This window comes from Poeciliopsis prolifica, unplaced genomic scaffold (genome assembly GCF_027474105.1).
Source record: "Poeciliopsis prolifica strain line A6 unplaced genomic scaffold, Auburn_PproV2 SCAFFOLD059, whole genome shotgun sequence".
Classification (NCBI taxonomy): domain Eukaryota; kingdom Metazoa; phylum Chordata; class Actinopteri; order Cyprinodontiformes; family Poeciliidae; genus Poeciliopsis; species Poeciliopsis prolifica.
In genome coordinates, this window is record NW_026562434.1 from 3,010,148 (window position 1) to 3,034,938 (window position 24,791).

The following is a 24,791-nucleotide window of genomic DNA, read 5'->3' on the forward strand; positions in this document are numbered from 1 at the left end:
TTCAGGCTGTGGCTACAGCAGGGGTTGAATGGAGCCTCTGGACATCTTTGTTGTATTAAAGCTTCATCACCCTTGTTTATTGCCCTCATATTAGAGCCATTATGGTAACTTTGCCCTCTACAATCCCAATCCAAGCCCAAACTCTCCAGTACCCCTGTTAGTGTGAGGCCTTTCCCAGTTGTGTCCTTCACAGCAGTGAAACCCACAAAAGACTCTGCAATAGTGACTTTTTTCTTCTCATCTGTATCAATATATGGAATGATGACTGAGGCCTGCTCTTGCTTTGAAATATTCCAGTTCCACTGCAAAGTCCTTGGGCTTTGGTCTGGGCAGATATTTAGCCCAAACACTCTGATATTGAATCCAGCAGTTCATTCTGAGCACCATGTCAGATATCCAGGGTGTGTTTGGAGTTTGCAGCCTTTCTAACATGTTCTGCCAGTGTGACATCAGATCGTGCTGAGCTCCAGGATTCACAGAAAAGCTCCAGTTTTAGGATTGCTAGCTGACAATTTCCCCCTTAGTGGCAAGTTTCTCTCTGCAAGGAAGAGGATGCAGCCAATAACTGGAGCCAACACACTTCTCCAGTGAGCTTTTCCAGCTGCTGGTTTCTGCAGTTCACTATCAATAGTCTCACCGAGGCGTAAGCCACATTTCTTCCACATCAGAGAAGCGTTTATGTGACAACTACTGGTTTCATGGGGCTTCAGTGTTTTTGAAAGACATGGCCAGTTATTATACCCTCCACAAACCACGTGGCAGAAACTTTAGCTTCTCCAAAGAGCTTTCATGCAAAACAATAGACTTTGTTAGTATTTCTGGAATACAGTAACCAATCTCCTTCAACTTTCTCTCCATTAGACAGTAAACCAAAACAGTAAGCTTTGGAAAAACACCTGTTGCTCCTCTGGTCTTGGATTTGGGCCATCAGAAACTTTCTGTGGGCCATTTTCAGCCATGATGCCTAAATGTGGCCCGTTTTGTGTGGTGAAGGCCATTAGATGGATCTTGTGAATAAAGCCTCGTCTCAACCCTCTCTGCAGCTCTGCTCCTTTCTCTCCATCATCTGCATAGAAACATTTCAAGATCAATTTTTCTCCTTTCCTTTCTAAATGGGTTACATGTATTTGTAAAAATGATTGTTGAAGAATAGTTGATAAAAAAATAAATGCTGCATCCTGTAAGATATTAAAATGTATTACCTAAACACATATTATTGTCCTCAACTTTATTTGAGCACAAAACATGCACTAGCAGTGACATTGTAGGAACACGACTGATGATGATGATCAGCCCTTATCAATATGTTTTATTATTTTCTTCATACATTCTGCTGCAGGTGAATCTGTGCTTGTTATTTTGAAGATGCTATTGAATTGGTTGCATCTGTGTCTCTGCTAAAGGTGCAGGAACATGATGAGGTGAAGCTTGTGAAGATGTGTGTAATGGGGCTGGGTGTGTGTTTGGCATATGTGCAGGAATGTGGCTGGCAGCGGCTAAGATGTGTGTGTGTGTTTTAAATTGTCTTGTTCCTGAGCTTCATATATGGCATTTATTATTTTCCTCTTAAGTCTTGTTTTTACCAAAGGGTTTGTAAACGATTGCAGCTCCTCAGCTTCCTGATCTCCAAAGCAGCATCACTATCTGCATCATGTCTGCTTCTACCTGCCTGTAAAGTCGAGGACATCTGCTGCAAAATGTTTCATTTTTCCATTTCTATGGCATCTGCAGATTGGTTTTTCTTTTGTTGTTGTGAAATTGGTTCAGTTGGAGAAAGATTATGGTCAGTATGAACTACAAATGATTCTTGTTCATGTTTTTTCACAGGCGTTTCCTTAGATACTTGATAGACAAACCTTGGGAACCTCTGGAGGAGAACATGGAGATGAGATTCCTGCTTTAATCAGTGGATTCATTGATAGAAAACATGAAATATCTGAGAGCTGCAGCTCCATTTTCTACAGATCTGCTGGAACATCAGATAGAAATGAAGAATTTCATCATTTCACATCAAATCTGTTCATCTTCCACAGATACAACTGAATTATTGAGCTGAACTGGTTCTAAAGGTCTGGATGGTAAAAACATCCATTGTTTTTCTGTCTCATTAGTTTCCAGAAAGAGTTGAAATGTTTCAGAAGCTTTTATCCAGCAGCTCAGTAAAGATCTCTCCTTTCCAACCTGATTTAGTCCATGAAGCAGAACATCTCTGCTGCAGCAACAGGAGGAAACTTCTCCAGATCTCAACTTCTACACTCTGACTGCTTGGAAACAGATCAGGGAGGAACAGCCTTTTCTCCAGGCTGCTCCTCCTGACTCTAGCGCCACCTACTGGCTGTTCAGCAGACATGACAGCTGAGGAGAAAAGAAGAAACAAGGAAATAAAAAACTAAAACAGCGACCGGTTCATCCAGTCTGAATGTCCAGGTTATGACTCAGGGACATTCTGTTCCAGTCTATGAGGGAATATTCAGTTTGAAAGCAGGAAGTCGTGTCTTTCCTCTTAAAACTTTTAATACTTGAACTCAAAACTTCTGCTCTCTTTCAAATATTTACTGTTTTTTCTTCAAATCTTTTTTCTTACACTCAAAACTTTTCTGTCCTTGGATCAAATCCCCCTTGCAAAACTCTCTGCCTTCCTGCAAATCATTTTCTGATCCATCTTGCAACAGAATATTTGCAATGGGTTGGTTTAGATTTCAGAGGTTAGTTAAACTTTAAGAGTCACAGGATTCTATCAAAAGAATGGATGTTGATTTTTATCAGCTTTTCTAACATTTATCTATCTAGATTGTTCCTGTATTGTTAGAATAGACAGAATCTCTCTATCTAGACCAGTGCTTCTCAAATAGTGGGGCGGGCCCCCTTTGGGGGGCGCGGTGCGATACCTGGGGGCCGTGTGATCCTGGGGAACAGGCTTTTTTTTTGGCCGTACTAGTATAAAGTGTAATTGCGCACAGTAGGCGGCAGTGGCGCTCTCATTGTTACTTCTGTCACGTTTGCGACAGTGCAACATTTTACGACTTACAAGACAACAGGTTTGCCTTGGTTAGCAGTGTTAAGTCAACAAAATGCTCCGACTGCGTTCTGTCTATGGCCTCCGTTATTCAACAACCCCCAACATGAAAAAGTTTTTCACAGGGATGAAAAGAAAAGCGGAGAGAGACAAAGATAATGAGACAACAGAAAGTCAACCGAAAGCTAAGAAGAGGAAATACGACGAAGCGTATTTAGCGCTTGGCTTCACTGTGACTACAGTTGGAGAAGAGGAAAGACCGGTGTGTTTGCTGTGTCTAAAAATGCTCGCAGCGGACAGCATGAAGCCAAATAAATTAGCGCGTCACTTAAATACGTTACATCCCAATCACGCCGATAAGCCGCTAGAGTTTTTTCAGCGAAAAAAATGTTAATAAGGAAAAAATGTTATGCAGAGATGGATAGTCACGGTGGGGAGTGGGGGGCGCGAATAGTTTTCTTCTTGCTAGGGGGGGCGTAACGGAAAATAATTGAGAAGCACTGATCTAGACAGATTCATCAGCACACAGATACACTCACTAGAAGGAAACAATGGGTTTTCTTTCAGCCCGTCTAAACGTCTATAATCCAAGAGTTATAGAATCTAATGTAACGCTTGGATCCTATTGGCTGAGCGGTTGCTAGGCGACGGTTCTTTTCTGTGGGTCCAGCAGCAGTCGTGTGGTGATATTAAGGATACAGTTGAGTTTGTTCCTTTGTTCCAGTTTTCAGATTATTTTCTGTTAGTTTATATTTTTAATAGATTCTTGTTTCTTATTTTTGTTTAGATATTTTTTTGATGCCATAATTGCATTAAACCATAAACTTTTAGTTATTTAGTGTCAAAGGGATAAAAATAGTTAGATTTCCATCTGACCAGCAGCTTCTTGAAGCTGATGACCTTTGACCTGCTGTGGAAGCAGAAAGGATGGACTTAGTTTTTCTCTCAATGCTTCAGAACTTTGGTTCTGATTCAATTCAATACATTATGATTGCATCATGTTTACTGCTGTTGCATTGAGCTCATTTCAAAAGCTGCAGAGGAACAGATGATCTTATATTCACATCCTGATTATTGAAACATTAGAACTGTTTCTGGTTCTGATCTATTTTTACCATCGCTGACATGTTTGGATCATTTGAAAATGCTGCTTCTGGGTTTAATAATCAGACATCATGCAGGTTGTAGTTTCACCACCAGAGGGAGATAAATTTCCCACCATTGAAGACTCCAGTTGGTTCCAAGTTTAAACAGGTTCTGGTTCCATTAGAGCTGAACAGAACCTGGATCAGAAAAATAAGAGGAGCAAAGTGTTTGTGTTCAAACTGGGAGTTATGAGAAGAATTCATGTCTTCAGTCGTCAGCAGGTAAACTTTCCTCTGACTCCCAGTCTGACCAGTTAAACCAGTTTGGTTCATTTCTCCTCTTAAGACTTTCAGTTTAAACTAACCTGTTCAGATGTGGTACCAGTCTGGTTCTACTGCTGTTCTGTTGGGTCTCTGATTGTTGTTCATAAATTCTTCTTCAGCTGTTTGGATCATTTGAACAAACTGTAAGTTTTATTTGATTTCTACTTGAACTTTGTCTTCAGGAATTTTACTGTTTCTTATTTTTATCTCTGATGTTTAGAGAACAGAAAACTAGTGACTAGAACTCAAAGTTTAATCTCTGCTGTTTGAAGGTTAATCTAAGGGATTATTAGATATAGATAAACTGGAATCCAACAGCTCTTGATGAAGAGCTGAATGTTCTTCTCTGAACAAACTGCTTTATGATTTTATTTCCTGGAGACAAATTCTAGTCTTCATCATTAAAGTTAAACAAACAAGTTTAAAAGTAAAGTATTTTTCTAAATATGTGTTTAATTCAGACAGATTAATAAATAATTAATCTTTGATGGAGTTGGAAGATCAATAAATATAAACCAAAATACTTCCTGTTGTTCAGGTTAAATCAGTGAATGTAAATGTTGCTCCATTTCTCCATCTAGTGGACTGATAGTAGAAGTGCAGCAGCTGATGGCAGCTTCCTCTGCCCTCTGCTGTCTGACTGCATTCACCTGACACTGATATGAAGCAGAGAAGAAGAGCCAATCAGAGGAGGAGCAGCTGATCTTTCACTAATCACTAATGATGTAAAGGATGATTAGATTTTACATCATCAGTGTAAAGTTTCTACCTTGATTTGCAGTGGAATCTGCAGACCTGCTCAGATCCAAAATCCCATTTTCCAGGAGTCACTGGTTTCATGTGTCGTTGTTTCAGCTGCTGAGGTCAGAATCCAGCTGTAAAACCTGGAGGTTGAACTTTCAGCTTCTCTCCTCCAAACATCCAACAAGCTGCCAACCCTTGTTCTTGTTTCTTAGATTTTCTTTTTGTTTGCCATAATTCCACAACCTGATAATAATTGCTTTTTAGTGCTAAGGAGAAAAGTTGTTAAAGTTGATATTTCTATCAGATCAGCAGATGCTGACCTTTGACCTGCTGTGGAAGCAGAAAGGATGGACTTAGTTTTTTCACTCAGTCTTTTGCTTCAAGGTCAATCAATAATAACTCAATATAATCTTTACTGCTGTTGCATTGACTTCATTTTAAGACCTGCTGAGGAACAAATGATCTTTCATTCATGTGCTGGTCAAACAGCAGAACTGGTTCTGGTTATGGTCACTTTTTTACAACTATTTGGATAGTTTAAAACCCTTCATATGTTTAATAATCAGACGTCATTCAGGTTGTAGTTTCCCCACCAATGAAGAGTCCAGTTGGTTCCAAGTTAAAACAGATTCTGGTTCCATTGGAACTGAACAGAACCTGAATCAGCAGAATAACAGCAGCAGAACATTTGTGTTCAAACTGGGAGTTATGAGTAGATTTTATGTCTTCAGACGTCAACAGATAAACTTTTATCTTACAGTTCTCAGTAAACCAGTCAAACCAGTTTGGCCTCATTTCTACTCAGAATAGTTTCTGATTAAACTCACCTGTTAAGGTGTGGTACCAGTCTGGTTCTGTTGGGTCTCAGTTTGTTGATCACATATTCTTGTTCAACTCTTTGGATCATTTGAACAAACTGTAAGTTTGTTTTGTTTTCTACTCAAACATTGTTTTCAAGAATATTAATGTCTGTTTATTATTTTTATCTCAGAAGTTTGGAGAAAATGTTCACCTCTAATTTCAGATCAACCTTTAATCTCTGCTGTTTGAAGGTTAATCTATAGGATTATTGATGAACTAGAATCAAATGCGATGAATGTGATGTTTTTTTTCTTCTCTCAACAAATTGATTCATGATTTTCATTTCCTTCTATCAAATTCTGGTCTATATGTCTGACACCATTAAATTCAGACACAAGTTTGTCCTGCTTCCTTTCAGAAATAAATGCTGTTACAGTAAAATGTGTTCAATTCAGTCAAATTACTAAATAGTTCATTGTTAGTGGCACATTTAATCCACTTGTAGAGATTAATAATTAACTAAAATCCTTCCTGTTCAGGTTGAATCTGTGAATGTAAATGTTGCTCCATGTCTCCATCTAGTGGACTGATAGTAGAAGTGCAGCAGCTGATGGCAGCTTCCTCTGCCTCTCTGCTGTCTGACTGCATTCACCTGACACTGATATGAAGCAGAGAAGAAGAGCCAATCAGAGGAGGAGCAGCTGATCTTTTTCCAGCACTAATGATGTAAAGGATGATCAGAGTTGATGTGCAGATGAATGATGTGTGTTTCCTCTGCAGGTGAAGCTAGAAAATGTGTGTGAGCTGATGTGGATTCAGCAGCATGGATCAGTGTGAGGACAGAGAGGAGGGAGTCCCTCCCTCTAAAACCACTCTGTGTGGGGAAGATGAGAGCCAGAGCAAAGGTCAGAGGTGAGGTCACCATCTCTAACTGTCCACAGCCCTTTTCACACAGCGTTCACTATATCAGGCCAGAACAGACGTGGTGATGAAGCTGCTGCTGCTCCTCTTTGCTGATTAAGTTTTAATCATCATGTTTCTGTCAGGATCCATCAGAGACTCAAACCAGAACCAGAACCCAGCTGTGTGTCCTTTAAGAGTGACAGATCAAAGAAAAAACCCATTCACTTTAAATCTCCTGGATCTCCATCATCAGAGAGGTGAGCTGTTTCTAACTGCTGTAACTCTGGAAACTGAACCAGTAAGAACTCAGATGTTTCCAGTTATATTTCCAGAGGTTTGATCCATTATCTACAGAAATCAGCTGCTCTGTTCTCATGAAAACACCTTCATATCTTTATCTCTGGATGTTGATGATGATGTTCTGTTGCTTCCTGGCTCCTTGTCAAACTAACAGTGGATCATATTTCCACTGGGAAATACCTGGTAAAGCCATTCTGGTCCATCAGGACTTGGTTCCTGTGTGCATTGTGAGAGCAGTTCAGCAGGGAAGGAAAGCTTCATGATGTGGTTGGTGAGATCTGCTGGAACTCAACCAAACTGAGCTGATGTGGACCATCAGAGGTTCTGCTGGTTCTTAATGGGATCAGCAGGAACATTAAATCTTTACAACTACTTAGATCACCTGGTTCTCTGCTCACATCCAGATATCACTTCATGGACCTTTACCTTCAGATTGTCTCTGTGTGGTGTCGTTGCCGATACACCCCCCCACTTCCTTCACTCTCTACTGTCTCAGTCACTACTCCTCTTCTGAGAGGGGAGATGTGCTACCAGCTCTCCATCGAATGGGTAAATTGAGTTTCCTAAATCTGCTGGGATTTACCCTATCCAGAACACAAGTAAACTCAGTTTAAGCTGGTTTTGAGACAGGATTCGTCTGATTTCTACGACCTACATCCAGATGTCCCACCCTTCTTACCCCTGTGAATTAGCCAGACTGAGCAGCCTACAGCCAACTAGTTTCACAGAGCACATCTGTTAACGGTCGCTCCTTCTCTTTTTTGCAACTTGCACTTGTTACTGAATCAGATTAGTTTTAGTGACTCGGGCGAGTCCCAAGGATGTTGTTTTAAATTTGGGCTAAAGCAACCTTTTGCCTAGTTTTCTTCCCAGAATCAAACATCACAGCTATTTTACTACCATCAAAGAACTTTGAGGTGACTCATTAATTGAATGTCCACAACATCTTTTAGATTTTCTTATGCTAAATTTTATTAGTAAAGCAATTTTGCAAGGGTAAGTAGCAGAAATAATGAAAAAGTAAAATCAATCATCTAGCCTATCTTTCCCTAACGCTGATACTAAGAACTAAAAAGGGAACCTTTGAGAGAAACGGATGAAGTTTGGTATTTCAAACCCCAGAACTGGCTCGATGATGAAGAAGGTGTTGCAGCAGGAGGAGGAGGTTGATTGACGAAGTCAGGGATCTCTGTTGGTCTGATGAGCTGTCATCTCTGCATGAATGATGAGGTCACACAGGACTTGGGTCTTTATCTTTGCCTTGATCTTCATCTTTGAATGAAAATTGAATGAAAATTATACATTCAATTTACATAAATATAATACACAGATACAATATACAGATATAAGGCATGTGCTATATACAATCAAAACCACTAATTCAGAATCCTTTTAGTATGTAAAGCTATCACCGAAAAAATAGCACACAATGTAGGTTATTTATCTTTGCCTTGATCATCTTTGTCCTTGGGGTCTGAACCCAGCCGATGAGAGAAGTCCGATTTGAAGCCACATGTTGCGGGGCTGATGGGTTGGTCCCCGTGCGCAGGACAGTCTTCGGCTCTGTGGCCCCGGCTCTTCTTCAGCTGCAGAGTTCTTTGTCCATCTCGGTCTTGACTCGAAGCTGCCTGGAGGATCCAACCAAAGATTCCTCTTTTGCTCTCCCCTTATATAGGGTTTATACCCGCTTTTGGTGCATTTTCATTGGCTAACATTGTTGCTGTGCTTGCTTTATTGGGTAGCTGTTTGGACAGATGAGCTCATATCCATCACTGTCTTAGAGACATTTTGTCCTGATGTCTTGGCTAATGTCTCAGGGTTACTCAATGTTCATCCCATTTCTCTGACACGTTTAAGTTGTTCATCAATCTATGTCCTAATGAGGCGTTGGTAATCTCTGCTTTCCATTTTAGTCTCCATGTTAGTCTCCATTTTACCCCTAACATTTCACCTACTATCTACCTCCAACACAGTATCAGTGATCTTTAATAGCAGATACATGTTTTACACCATTTCAAGTTCAATGTTAAAATCACATTCATAAACCTTTTAGTTTCTTTGATTTAGCATTAATTTATAATTTTATGATAATCACAACTTATTACTCTTTTATTATTTGATACCAAAGTTACAGTTACTTGTTTTACTTGTACGTTTTTCAACAAGTGTAAGTAAGTATTGTTATAAGTAAACCACTATTAATATAAGTACTTTAAATCTTATCTAATTACTCAAAATGTTTAGATTTCATCCTTTAAAACGTCTATGCTTTTAAATAAGGACTGCTCTCAGCTATTTTTATACAGCTGCAAGCTGGAAACTTTCTTCCTCTTTTTCCAGGAAACCTGCTCTTCCTATCTCATCTCTCTCTCTGACTATGATTTCTTATGATTAGATAGAAAAAATAAGTATAATTAAAGCTAAGTTTGCAGGAGAAAAAAACAACACACACAACCAGGTTTATTTTATTGCATTCTGGGTCTACTGTTGGATCTAGATGTGATTTGTGACTTGTTTTAAAGGTAACTTTATTTATTGTTACTGTTAACAAAAATCTCCAGCATGGGGAAGTGGGATGGTCTCGGATTTTCTTGACACCCTCTTCGAGGTCAGACCTTTCCCATGCTGGGGGTCCAACAACGCAGAACTCAGGGAACGAGTTCTGCATCCTCATTCCCTGGAGAGAAGAAAAGGTTCATCTAGGATGCTGGGAAGTGAAGATGCAGATTCTTCATCCTCAATTGTCCCAAAGGTCTCAGTAAAATCATCAAAACTCCACTTCTCTCAAATCTTGTGAGAATGTGAGCTCAGATACAATGTGAGCTTACTGGCTTCCAGGGATCTACAGGATCCATTTTAAAATCCCCACTATAACATGCAGGAGAGGATCCCACATGGACACACCCACATATTTAAAATCTCCTCCATGTCCGCATCACCTCAGATCTAGTCATCAGAACCTGGTGGATGTCCCACAATGTCCTGAAGACCTGTGTGGACAGAGCCTTCACTTCCACTGTCCCCAAGCTCTGGGAGACTGTCTCCACCAGCATCAGATCTGCTGACAGTTTGGACTGTTTGAATCAACTTTTTAAAATGATTACTGGATTATTCTGGTGTTACTGGTATCATCAGTGTAGATCATCTTCCTCTTTGTAACTTTGAATTGTGTTCATGTTATGCTCTGTTTTTCTATTTCAAGGACTTTTAATGTGAAACTCCTGGTGATTTCCTCTGTGAATACTGCTGAATGAATATTTCCTGACTTCCTAATTGTTCCTGGTTCCTCCACAGAGTGGACCAGCAGAGCTCAGAGGTTCCCAGGGGTCCATCTGTCCAGATGCATCAAACACAGCTGAACTCCCTATTTATGGTCTGTATATGATCAACAACTACTTTTCCATGAGTTCTGTTCAAAGTCACATTCATGCTGCACTTTGTAGACCAGAGGACTGTCAGTCTGTCCAACATCCATCTGGTGTTTGGCTCCATGATTTCACTCTGATGTTTCCTTCATCTATTATTTTGTTCCAGCTGCTGGAGGACAACATTGTCACTTTTGTGAAGAAAAAACTGAAGAAGATTCAGAAAGTTCTGGGTCCAGATTACCCAGAACATTCAGAGATTCAGAGAGATGATGAAGTATTGGAAGGTGATGATGAAGAGCAGAGGAGGAGCAGCAGAGAGGCAGTGATGAAGATCACACTGAACTTCCTGAGGAGGATGAAGCAGGAAAAGCTGGTTGACCATCTGCAAAGCAGTAAGAGGATTTTGAAAGATTTTAAATGATAGATAACTTGCACATTTGCTGAAGTGATGTAATCAAATTCACAAGATGATTTTTGTTCAGATCTGATTTTTGTTATTGTGTTAATTTAGGACATTTTCCTGCAGTTTGTCAACATAAACTTAAATCTGGTCTGAAGAAGAAGTTCCAGTCTGTATTTGAGGGGATTGCTAAAGCAGGAAGTCCAACCCTTCTGAACCAGATCTACACAGAGCTCTACATCACAGAGGGAGGGACTGGAGAGGTCAATGATGAACATGAGATCAGACAGATTGAAACAGCATCCAGGAAACCAGACAGACCAGAAACATCAATCAGACAAGAAGACATCTTTAAAGTCCCACCTGGAAGAGATCAACCAATCAAAACAGTGATGACAAAGGGAGTGGCTGGCATTGGGAAAACAGTTCTAACACAGAAGTTCACTCTGGACTGGGCTGAAGACAAAGCCCACCAGAACATCCAGTTCATATTTCCATTCACTTTCAGAGAGCTGAATGTGTTGAAGGATAAAAACTTCAGTTTGGTGGAACTTGTTCATCAATTCTTTGCTGAAACCAAAAAAATCCGTCAGTTTGAACAGTTCCAGGTGGCATTCATCTTTGATGGCCTGGATGAGTGTCGATTTAATTTGGACTTCCACAACAATGAACTCCTGACTGATGCTACAGAGTCCACCTCAGTGGATGTTCTGCTGACAAACCTCATCAGGGGGAAACTGCTTCCCTCTGCTCTCCTCTGGATAACCACACGACCTGCAGCAGCCAATCAGATCCCTCCTCAGTGTGTTGGCATGGTGACAGAGGTCAGAGGGTTCAATGACCCTCAAAAGGAGGAGTACTTCAGGAAGAGATTCAGAGATGAGGAGCAGGCCAGCAGGATCATCTCCCACATGAAGACATCACGAAGCCTCCACATCATGTGCCACATCCCAGTCTTCTGCTGGATCACTGCTACAGTTCTGGAGGATGTGTTGGAGACCAGAGAGGGAGGAGAGCTGCCCAGAACCCTGACTGAGATGTACATCCACTTCCTGGTGGTTCAGACCAAAGTGAAGAAGGTCAAATATGATGGAGGAGCTGAAACAGATCCACACTGGAGTCCAGAGAGCAGGAAGATGATTGAGTCTCTGGGAAAACTGGCTTTTGATCAGCTGCAGAAAGGAAGCCTGATCTTCTATGAATCAGACCTGACAGAGTGTGGCATCGATATCAGAGCAGCCTCAGTGTACTCAGGAGTGTTCACACAGATCTTTAAAGAGGAGAGAGGTCTGTACCAGGACAAGGTGTTCTGCTTCGTCCATCTGAGTGTTCAGGAGTTTCTGGCTGCTCTTCATGTTCATCTGACCTTCATCAACTCTGGGGTCAACCTGATGGAAGAAAATCCACCATCATTTTTTACTAAACTTTTTAACAAAGCAAATATTAACAATCTTCATCAGAGAGCTGTTAACCAGGCCTTAATGAGTCCAAATGGACACCTGAACTTGTTCCTCCGTTTCCTCCTGGGACTTTCACTGCAGACCAATCAGAGACTCCTTCAAGGTCTGCTTACAAAGACAGAAAGTGGCTCACAGACCAATCAGGAAACAGTTCAGTACATCAAGAAGAAGATCAGTGAGAACGTGTCTGCAGAGAAAAGCATCAATCTGTTCCACTGTCTGAATGAACTGAATGATCGTTCTCTAGTGGAGGAGATCCAACAGTCTCTGAGTTCAGGAAGTCTCTCCACAGATAAACTGTCTCCTGCTCAGTGGTCAGCTCTGGGTTTCATCTTAGTGTCATCAGGAAAAGATCTGGATGTGTTTGACCTGAAGAAATACTCTGCTTCAGAGGAGGTTCTTCTGAGGCTGCTGCCAGTGGTTAAAGCCTCCAACAAAGCTCTGTAAGGACACAGACTGTTACTGTAGTTATTTGATAGTGGAATTCAAAAGTTTTGTTGCTAGACTCCTTGATGTTTTTAGATCAGACCGTCAAAGATTGTTTCACAACAAAAGGCAACATAAATATGTAAAACAATAGATAGTTCCTTCAATCTTTCCAAAAAGAATATAATTGATTGTAAAATAAAATATTTTTTTAACAATTGTTTAATAACAGATTTTCCTCCCTGTCTCCTCAGACTGAGTGGCTGTAACCTCTCAGAGAGAAGCTGTGAAGCTCTGTCCTCAGTTCTCAGCTCCCAGTCCTCCAGTCTCAGAGAACTGGACCTGAATAACAACAACCTGCAGGATTCAGGAGTGAAGCTTCTCTCTGCTGGACTGAAGAGTCCAAACTGCAACCTGGAAACTCTCAGGTAAATGTTTTGAATACATAAATATACACATCTTATACATGATTATAAATTGCTCTACTCAGCTGCACATCTGTTAAACTGATTATGCTGTTTTTATTAAATGCACAGAATTATTATTTCTCTGCTCTAAATGTGTCCTTACTCTACAGTCTCATATTAGTTTTCAATATCCGATTCTTCCATTTACCTTAAACTTGTTGCTGGTAAACATGAACCAGCAACATTGTTCCACCTGCTGTGGATCAATGAAGGATATTTCTGTTCTGCTCTGTTCTATAAGTGACAAATGTTGTTTTTTTTATTACTGAGAAAAAAAATCAAAGCCTTACTACTCTTTAATCATATTGACAGGTTAAGCACAATTTACTGACGTTTTAACTCATATTAAAATCTCCAGTTCAGACTTTGGTCTCTACCTCAATGTTCTCATTTCTTATCATGTGATGAATTGTGTGTCTGCAGCTTATCAGGCTGTTTGGTCTCAGAGGAAGGCTGTGCTTCTCTGGCCTCAGCTCTGACCTCCAACCCCTCCCATCTGAAAGAGTTGGACCTGAGCTACAATCATCCAGGAGACTCAGGAGTGAAGCTGCTGTTGGCTGGACTGAAGGATCCACACTGGAGACTGGAAGCTCTCAGGTATGGAGGAACCTGCTGCAGGAGCAGAGAAGGTCTGATAGAGGAGGAAGAGGGAGAAATGTCTTTAGTCAGTCTGCTGGTTTTCCCAAGGTTTGTTCCTGGAAGCTGCTGCTGGTTCCTCCAATCCAGGCTCCGCCCCTTTAGAGGAAATCTGTCCATATATGGCGCTAAGAGTCACCTTGATGCTGCAAAGCTTTGTTCAGGGATGAGATGTCAGGATGTTGGTATCAGTCTGTTCCAGGCTTTAGTTGTTCTCCTCATGAGGAGCTGAAGTCTCTGACAGGAACGTGGAGCTGAACTGGAGAAGAACTTGAAGCTTCTTCTTGGCCTCTGATTGCAACAGCAGGACAATCCAACATTTTAGTCTGACTTCATCTGGAAATATTTTTGACCCTCAATCAGTGTGAAGGCAGGCCAGCTCCTCATCAGAGCTGAGAACTTCTCTGACCTCTGTGCTGGAAATGTAGAAGTGCAGCAGCTCCTGGTCAGTGACATCAGAGTGTGACATCATCAGTAGAGTGATGATGTCATTTCCCTCTCAGAGCAGCTTGGAAATCTGAGAGGAAAGATGCAAACAAAGACTCTCTGGACTGTTGGATCTGCTGGTTCTGGTTCCAGATGTTCCTTGGACACTTTCACAAGCCATTACTGCAGCTGCTGGATTCAGGATGCTGCTTCTTCTTCTTGGGCTCATTGTAAATGTGTGCAGAGCCACCTGGTGGTGCTGGTTGGTAGAGGAAGTGCTGAAAGGTTGGAGGTGTTTGTCAGAAGTGTGTGATGATGGAAGCCTCTCCCTGGTTTGTGAGTCTGAGCTCAGAGATCAAATCTTTGATTCCTGTTGAATCTTTGTTGAATGTGATGCAGCTTCTCCTTTTTAATGTTTGTATTTCTGGATATTACAGTGAGGCCACCGCAGGTTTTCAGCAGCAGGGCTGTTTAGTGTTTCATTCCTTCATCTGTGTGTGGGAGTGTGGATGGATCAGGCATCCAGGTGTTGATCAGAGTTTAGATTGATTGTATTTTAATGCTGATTATTAAATCAGGTTGAGCTTCCAGAAATGTTTCCTTAGTTTCCTGATGTCCTTTTAGGCTTCAGTGAGTTTCTTCAGGTTGTTACTGAGGGATTTCCTTTCTCCTCTCTGTTGGAGCTTTTCCTGTGTTTGGAGAAATGAGTTGTGCTGCAGCAGCACCAACTGTCCTTCCTACATCCACTGCAGTTTGCAACCCAGATGTTGGACTGTTCCTGTCTCAGTGGAGGACAATGTGTGTCTGAGAGACATGTAATGTCCATGTTTGCTGCTGAAAGAGACTGATGGTCTGACCCCCCTCCTCCTTTCAGGGTGGAGCCTGCTGGAGGCCAATTCTTGACTCCAGGTCCATGGAGATGTAAGTGTGTTTTTCATCTGATTCATGACAACAAAGCAGCTCACATTCAACCATCTTCAAACTGTCACATCACTCATTCAGGAGTCAAAGTGTCAATAAATGATCAATAACTGCAGCTGGATTGTGTTTGTTCTCTCCATCAGATTCCTGTCTACTCACCATCAACACAAAACAGTGAGCAAACCTCAAACTGTCTGAAGACAACAAGAATGTGACATGTGTGAAGGAGCTTCAGTCATATCCTGATCATCCAGACAGATTTGATTACTGGTATCAGCTGCTGTGTAGAACTGGTCTGACTGGTCGCTGTTACTGGGAGGTCGAGTGGAGAGGATATGTTTTTATATCAGTGAGTTACAGAAGAATCAGGAGGAAAGGAAACAGTAGAGACTGTTTGGTTGGATGTAATGATCATTCCTGGAGTCTGAGCTGCTCTGCTGTAAATGGTTACTCTGTCTGGCACAATAACATAAAAACTCATATCTCCTCTCCTCTGGCTCTAACAGAGTAGCAGTGTATGTGGACTGTCCTGCTGGCATTCTGTCCTTCTACAGAGTCTCCTCTGACTCACTGATCCTCCTCCACACCTTCAACACCATATTCACTGAACCTCCGATTCCTGGATTTGGGTTCTGGAGGTTCCGTTCTCTTTCCTCTTCAGTGTCTCTGAGCTGATTTGAGTCTAAAGAGTCTAAAGTTTTTCCTCCTGTCAGAGAAATTCTCTCAGTGTTGAACAGATAGTTCAGTCTCCACAATCTATTTCTTGGTGAAACGATTTTGATTGAGTCCTTGGAAACTTTTTCTTCCTCCAGTCCTTTAAATATGGAAGCTGTGATTATTCCAGGATTATTCCAGGATTCCATGATCCTCATGTTTTTCAGTTTGTTTCCAGTCAAAGCTTCACACTGAATATCAGATGTTGTTTCTCTTATTTCTTTCATTCATCAGATTTCATTGAAATATTTATCAGTTTTCTCAATCTGATCAGTTTCTGTTTCTATCAGCTCCTATTTTTCTTAACATGTCAGATTTGAATATTAAATCTTCCTTTTGTAAATTTACTGCAGTTTTTCTTCATGTGTTTTAAATAAAAACATTTTTCTTCTGCATTTGGTTCATTTGCTGCACATTCTGTTTTTTTCCTGTTCAAATTTAAATATTTGTATTAAAATTATTTTTTCATCAACTCTCTGCTTTCAGAAAGTATAAAGTGGGGAAAATCTTAATATTTTCTGTTTCATTCAGAACTTAGAGCTGAAACTCAGAACCTGCAGAACATTTTTCTCTTTGGAGAAAAATCCCAGGAACTGTAAGATCAGAGCTGAATGAAAACTGGAGATCAGTGTTGGACAGAAAAGGTCTGATCGCTGCATCTCTGCTATATTTTACATCTGATAACAAAAAGTAAACCTGTTTTTAGCTGAGAATAAATCAACATAGATATGACCCGCCACAGCGCCAACGTGGGCCACACCTGATTCAACCCAAAGTGGAAAATAAAGGCTTTAATTGGAAATCCCAAACACAGTAAAATCAGCAGCTGGTTGTGATTAAAATGCAGTTTGTTGCAGAGGTTCAAACTTTCTGATGGTGACCTCTCCTCCGTCCCTCACCTTGTCTGGCCGCTTTTAATCCTCACTGCAGTGTTAGACTGGAGCTAATCTCTCAGATTAAAAAGATTAACACTGAGCTGCAACAGGAATTAAACGTCTCTCCTTCAACTTATTTCACTGATTAATAACAAGGTTGGATAAAAACATTGAGATTCTCATTCCTTAAAGTGTCATGAAGAAAGACTTAACCTGTAACTGCAGGAAAGAAGTTAGAAAGTTTAAAATACATGAAATTTTTTTTGTAAATGTTTCTAACAAGTCATTTAATTATCTGTTTTTTATATATTTTCATGTTTAAAACTGTATAAAAAAGGTGTAAATGGTGAAATGAAAAATCTTCAGAACGATACAATTTTTAACATGATTAAACCTAACCCTAACCCTAACCCTGCTAATCCTAATCCTAACCCAATAATTCTTTGTTGGACCACTGCTATGCCATATTGGGGAGGAAACTTTAAAACAGTTTTAATGTAACTTTCTCTATGTCCTAACATGAAATAATCTGAGAGAACAAATGGACTTCCTCTGCCTCCTCTCTGTGTTCTGCTGAATTACTCTACTGGGTCAGAACCAACCCATCAGAACCAGAACAATCAGCCATGAGCTGCAAGTGTTGTACATGTTTTTGTCTAAATTAGGTTATTTTATGTCTCCATTTTGCCAGATCACATAATAACATTTCTACCTAAAGCGAAACATTAACAGCCAATTCATGTGATCAATATTAGTGATCTGCAGTGATCGGACCTCATGGTGATCAGAACCGGCAGAAAAAACCCTGATGGGAGCATCTCTACCCAGGAGTAATATGATGGTTTAGATGTTCATTGAAATCTTTTCCCTTTTGAAAGAAGCAACATTTGGGGAACTTGTGAATGATTACATTATTGATCATACTTGGTTCTGCTTCAAATAATTATTTTTAAACTGAATTATTCTATTGTCATTGTTGTATTTACATTTGGGAGATTGAACATTTCTGGTTTTATCAGGTTTTTAAAGTAAAACTTTATAGTTCAGAAAATAAACTCAATCTACTGAACATTCTGATTTTATGAGAATCTGTTTGAAATATTTGTTACAAAGTTGATACCTCATTAATCTTTATGTGAATTAAATTGTTGTGTTTAATTAGTGTTTATTGTAATGTACTGTTACTGGGTGTAAAACTATTTTTATTTTTTAAAGGATTTTGCACCTTTTACTGGCCGACTTTTATTTTGTAAATCATGTGGTGGGACTTCCGGTGGCGCCACGCTCCCGTGAGATTGATTATTAGTTGGCAAATTCTCTCATTTTCTGGATTCCCCCTTAAGAGAAACCGCCAATAATAAAATGATGCCGACAAGAAACACCGTTGGTGAACAACAAAGTGACCAAAAAAGTCTTTTGGTCAACAAAAGTCAAAAAGAGCCAGAAATGAAAGAGCCATTTCTGGCTCTTTCTGTCAGAAATGTTTTAACATGTTAAAACATTTTAACTCCGAAAAAAAAAACGTTGCGTTGAAGGTTAAGTAAAATACTCAATGTCTATTTGAGTCCTTGTAATGAAATAAAAACAAGCAGAACTTAAATGATCCAGTGGCAGCAACAAAAATGGCGTCATCCTTTTACTGGCGCCGTACAGTCAGCCTCAACCTGCAGAATAACATGCAGGCTGTCAATTGGGTATAGCAAGGTATGGCATACCCAGACCTTGTTTTATAAAATACTGGTATTTTATAAAACAGTCATCAGTGTTGCATTGGACTCGCTGGAAGTAACGTTTCTATGATGTCATTTCTGCATGTATATTGATTGATTCTGTCATGTGATGAGTAACCTGGCCATACCTCAGCTTTGGTTGAATTGACGCCACTGATAAAATGTCTATTTCAGCGAACAATGACAAATATGAATATAGGGTAAAATAATAGTCAATTAAAATACTGATCATTCTTGGTCAATGTGATTTCTGCTCCTGAACCGTCTGCACATCGGGGCTGTATGCCGTCACCTTCATCTTCTCACAGGATTGTAAGCTGTCATCTGTGAGGCTGTTTGTTTTTAATGAAGTTCATGTTGGAGAAAACCTGCGGTTTCACACACATATGTGGATCCAAAGATGGACGGGACTCCAAGTGGATCTTTTTACTGTTTGCCTCCCCCATCTCACTGCTTGATACGACAGGCCCAACAATTTTTACATTTCAATTTTTGTTTTTCTCAGATGTTGAGGACGCACTGAAGCAGTTGTAAATGTAAAGCAGAATAAAAATATGTTTAATTTAAGCAGTGCAGTTGAATGTTATTTAATTTACTTTAAAGGAATAAAAGTCTGTTGGTCATGTTAAATGACGACGTATCAGAGTAATCTGGTTTGTGTCCAGGTTCATTTAAGTTCTATGGCAAACTAAATAACAGGTAGAATTTGTTTTCATGTTGACATAAATGTCGGGGAGAGCGTTCCAAGTTTCAAACACAAGTTTGTCTGGTTTGGGGAGGTTTTCAATATCACGCCATTTGTGATTCTGAGCAAGAACAGCCTTCTGACATGAAACATCTTCAAGGTCCGCTGTCCAGCGCTTGAACTAGGACACCCACATTTATTTGTGGGCCATGTCAGCCAGTTCCATCTCAAGATCCGGTGGACTCACCCCTGGAGATGCTGTCATATTCAACAGGGATGGATCGAGGCGTAGGGGAGAGACAGGGAAGGATAATGTGTTTTTTTCCTCTCTGAACTCACTGAATCGTTTCCCAAACAATGTTTGCATTGCGATGACTGCAGAATGTAAATACTCCAAATTCATCATGTGAGCTTCCCTGAACTCTCTCAAACTGGGGAAGTGTGACAGTGAACCTTTCTGTAAATCTCTGGCAAGCACTGTCAACTTGCGCTGGATGCCAAAACCTCCTCCAACATGTGCAGGGCTGTGCGTCCTTTCCCCTGAAGAGCTGTGTTCAGCGTGTTCAGCTGCGCCGTCATGTCTACCAAGAAGTGCAGCTTTTCCAGCCACTCTGGCTGTTCCAGCTCAGGAAATGTGAGCCCTTTGCTGCCCAGGAAGGTTTTCACTTCTTCCAGACGCCGTAAATCGTTTCAGCGCCTCGCCTCTGGACAGCCACCGGACTTTGTTGTGCAGCAAGAGGTCAGAGTTCGTGCTTTCCAGCTCGTCCAGTAATGAACGGAACTGACGGTGATTCAAACCTTTCGCCATTATTTTGTTCACAATCTGAATGACAACATTCGTTACTTCTGTGCGTTCCGGAGAAAATGTTTGAGCACACAGTGCCTCTTGGTGCAGGATGCAGTGAAAAGTCAGCAACTTTCTGTCCAGCGACTTCTGCAATAAAGCCACAAAGCCCTTGTGCTCTCCTGTCAGACTCGGTGCCCCGTCTGTAGCCACTGACACCAGGTGGGTGGTTTTATTCCTTTTGCTCTTAAACAATTCAAGACAGCCTCACAGACATCCTCCCCCGTGTTTGGCCTTTTAGTGGCATCAACTCCATCATTTCTTCTTGTGGCCCAGTAGAGTTTACTTACCGGCAGAACAGCGCTATTTGTTCAATATCACCTTTGTCTTTAGTTTCATCACAGGCCATTGAGTTGGCCACAGCTGAACTGATGTCTTTAATTTGCTGTGTGGTGATGCCTTCTGCCATTTTTATGGTTCTGTCTTTGACAGTCTTTGCAGAGAGGGGCAGATCCCTGATTTTCTGCACAATTTCACTCTTGTTTTTAAAGTCCGTGAATAGATGTTCTGAAATCTTAATGAAAGACTCTTTTATATATTCTCCATCTGTGAACGGTTTCCCGTGCCTCACTATTTCCTGAGCGGCAACAAAACTAGCATATGCACTTGAATTTGCTGCCTTCATCCACTTCTTGAAGTGATTTTTGATCAGATCAGCCTTCCGTATCAGTTCCCAAACAGCTTTTTTTCTTTCCTCTCTATCCGGATATTTTTGAGCAAAGGCTGCATGTTTATTCTGGAAATGTCTTGCAACATTTGACTTTTTGTTGTTAGCTAGTTTCTCATTACATATTAAGCACACTGGTGAACCAGTCTCATCAGCAGTGAAAGCAAATGAATCTTCCCACGTAGCATTGAACGTCCTGTTTTCATCAGAAACTTTTCTTTTCTTTGAATTCTGCATAGTTGGTCTGCCTGGGGTGAAAAAGTTCAAGAGAAACAGGACACGATCGGCTTCGTAAAGGAATGAATCAGAACCTGGCTTCTTCTGCAGGAGGATTTCCGCATTGAAAGAGCAGACCGAGCGCCGGGACCGAGGCCCGCTGACACCAACCCGCCTCACTCCATCATTGGCCGCTTCATGGATTACACCAGAAAAGAAGCGCTGCTGCAACGGGCCGGGTCACTAAAACACATCGTTCTCCAAGGGAAAACAATATACTTTGACTAGAACTTCTCTCCAGAGCTCCAAAAGAAGAAGTGAGACTGCGGAGCTTCATCAAGCAACTTAAAGGAAAACAGGCAAAATGTGGTTTTCCAGCGCAACTCAGAATGGACTTGGAAACAAAAAGCTTCTCTCCTCTTGTGGACGCGGTACCGACGTTGGAGAGGTTGGACGTCTCGGTGCAGATGAGTGAGAGAGAGAGGATGGAAGCGGAGCCTCCAGAGAGGCCTGGACTCCGAGAGTCACCAACAGGAGACATGGAAAAGGAGGACAACCTGATGCACATCTAAAAGTTTACATTGAAGACTGAGGAGAACAAAATGTTGATAAACAGAGGAACTCTGGAGGATATAAGGGATGTTTTAGCAACAATTATTAGGGGAGAAGAAGACGTTATGGAAACAGCCAATGTTACATAGTTATATGTATATATGACTTTTTGCACGGGAGTTGCAATAGAAATTTCGTTGAATCCTGTTCAATGACAATAAATGCTATTCTATTCTATTCTATTCTATTCTATATAGTGAATCTGTATTTCAAATGTTTCTGATCTCACGGGTCGCCAATATCACCTGGTTACTATCGTTCTCCCAATTGGGTGGAGATCTCAGCAGGGAATTATTGCTGTTCTTTGTGATCTGGAAGAACTTAGTGCTTTTTCCCCAGAGCGACTACGGGCACACGGCGCTCTGCCTTGGTTACATCGGGGGCTGGTCAGGAGGCCACCACAGATTATATGTGGTCTTAATAGAACCAGGCGGGTTGATGGGAGTCCTTGGGGCTTCATGTGTTCAAACTATTTCTGTTACTATGTTCTTGTTCCTTGACATGTTTGTGGCCACACTGAGTGACCAACAGGAGGCAGAAACAGATCAGATGCAACATCCAGAATTAAGGTCAAAGGGTCAAAAAGTAGAGGTCATTTGACATGATTTAAATATATGTGTGTTAATGTGACTGGGTCATCCGATAAAGAGGAAGAAAATATTAGCTGAATTAAAATGGCTTAAAAGTTCAATATCTCTATTGCAAGAGACTCATCTGAACGACTTGGAGCAGCAGAAATTAAAAAGAGAGTCTGTGGATCAAGGGTTTTTAGCCAGCTGTCCAAAAAGCAGAGGGAGGGGCAATTTTATTATAGAAATAGTTCAAATTACTGTTAATGGCAAGAATACAAAGTGTAGACTGAAAAAGTTCAGACAGAAAAAACAAACTTTTCAAACTTTCACTCTTTTCTACATAAATCATCCAAATCAAAGCAGCAAAATATTTCCTGTTTATTTTTCTAAAACATCTTCAAGGATTTCCAGCTAAGTTTGTAGAGAAACTAAAAAAACATCATAAACCTGATTTTATTTGTTTAGCAAATATTTTAAGGAGAGAAAAAAACTTTTATCTCCTCACTAAATTATTGCAAACTAGAAATCCCTCTAACTGAACTACAATTGTTTTAATATTCATCCTAAATTAAACCTTTTCTATTAGTTTGTAGTTTCTTTCATTTCTAACAATGTTTCTTATAAGGACACAGATTGTTGCTGCTTTAATTTTGATAGATAGAAATCCTAGACAATTCCTTCTTTGTCTAAGAAAAACTATGTTGACTGGGAAAAAAAGACATAGAGTTTGAAGAATTGTTTAATACAGATTTTTCTGTTATTATGTTATTTTAAGTAAGTACACCATCATTTTATCAGAACTTCTCTCCTTCCTCATGAAGATTTATCAACCTGTCTCTGATTTCACCTCAGAGCTTCTACTTCCTGGTTCTGTTGCTCTGAAGGAGAAAATTACAAACCAGGTGAGCTGTGACGTCATCAGTTATACAACATCCATCACATTTACTTTCGGTTTGAATTTACCTGAATAGGTGTGGCTCCAGTCTGCTTGTCGGGTCTCAGTTTGTTGTTTAAATTTTCTTCTTTAATTCTTTGGATCGTTTGAACAAACTGTAAGTTTGATTTGTTTCTTGAACTTTTTCATCACTTTAACTTTTTTATGATTTTTTCTAATCTCTGATGTTTGTAGAAAAGTTTCACTTCTGATTTCAGATGAAACTTTAATATCTGCTGTTTGAAGGCTAATCTACAGGATTATTAGATTATTGATGAACTGGAATCAATCAACATGATGAACAGCTGATGTTTCACTGTTTTCTTCCCAAATTGTTTCATGTTTTTATTTCCTGGTACTGAACTCTAGTCTCCATCATTAATGTCAGCAACAGTTTCCTGTTGCTTTCTTTCAAAATGAAAAAAATATTAAAATGAGTTTGATTCAGTCAGATGATTAAATAGTTCATTTTTAATGGAGCAAAAAATCAACTTGTAGAAATTACTAATTGTGAACAATAAGACTTGTTCAGGTTGAATCAGTGAATGTAAATGTTGCTCCATGTCTCCATCTAGTGGACTGATAGTAGAAGTGCAGCAGCTGATGGCAGCTTCCTCTGCCTCTCTGCTGTCTGACTGCATTCACCTGACACTGATATGAAGCAGAGAAGAAGAGCCAATCAGAGGAGGAGCAGCTGATCTTTTTCCAGCACTAATGATGTAAAGGATGATCAGAGTTGATGTGCAGATGAATGATGTGTGTTTCCTCTGCAGGTGAAGCTAGAAAGTGTGTGTGAGCTGATGTGGATTCAGCAGCATGGCTCAGTGTGAGGACAGAGAGGAGGGAGTCCCTCCCTCTAAAACCACTCTGTGTGGGGAAGATGAGAGCCAGAGCAAAGGTCAGAGGTGAGGTCACCATCTCTAACTGTCCACAGCCCTTTTAACACAGTGTTCACTATATCAGGCCAGAACAGACGTGGTGATGAAGCTGCTGCTGCTCCTCTTTGCTGATTAAGTTTTAATCATCATGTTTCTGTCAGGATCCATCAGAGACTCAAACCAGAACCAGAACCAGAACCAGAACCAGAACCAGAACCAGAACCAGAACCAGAACCAGAACCAGAACCCAGCTGTGTGTCCTTGAAGAGAGAAAAGTCAAAGACTCCTCCTCTTGACTTTAAATCTGCTGGATCTCCACCATCAGAGAGGTGAGCTGTTTCTAACTGCTGTAACTTCTGTTTATATCTGTTATTGTGGCCATGTGATGATAAATTCTGTTGGGTTCTGTTGTCATGAAAACATTGGACTGAATTTCAGGTTATTTTTCTTTTCATACGTCAAAGATGTAACACGTATGATGTCTCCATGAAACATGTTCCAATAATGAACATGTTACTATGAACACAATAAAGTTCAACTGGATCCTTTGTACAAAAATCAAACAGGTCCGTTTGGATCCACAGTCTCTACCCAGAGCTTCACTAGTTAACAGAATCTCTAAATCTGATCTGATGTTTACCTGACATCAATTTAACCATCATTCATTGGACAGTTATTGACTCCATACAGAAAGAATCTTATAAATCCTCAGTCAGGACTCACTCTTAAAACTATTATGTTGACATGACATTTGGACCAGAAACATTTAACTGTGTTTTATTCTGGT

The 24,791-nt window shown here is 40.4% G+C and overlaps 1 protein-coding gene and 1 long non-coding RNA gene across 2 annotated transcripts; both read left to right on the forward strand.

The window, feature by feature from the left end:
* Positions 1-10,728: 10,728 nt before the first annotated feature.
* On the forward strand, positions 10,729-13,949 carry LOC129379653 (NLR family CARD domain-containing protein 3-like; the record flags this gene model as incomplete). Its single annotated transcript, XM_055060449.1, has 4 exons — positions 10,729-10,933; positions 11,053-12,844; positions 13,082-13,255; positions 13,718-13,949. Coding segments are annotated over 4 exons (2,403 nt in total), but the record flags the coding sequence as incomplete, so codon positions are not given.
* A 9,220-nt stretch (positions 13,950-23,169) lies between these two features.
* LOC129379657 (uncharacterized) lies at positions 23,170-24,212 on the forward strand. The gene is made up of 3 exons (XR_008608223.1): positions 23,170-23,244; positions 23,900-24,031; positions 24,166-24,212. It is a non-coding gene; the product is annotated as an uncharacterized LOC129379657 (long non-coding RNA).
* Positions 24,213-24,791: the final 579 nt, after the last annotated feature.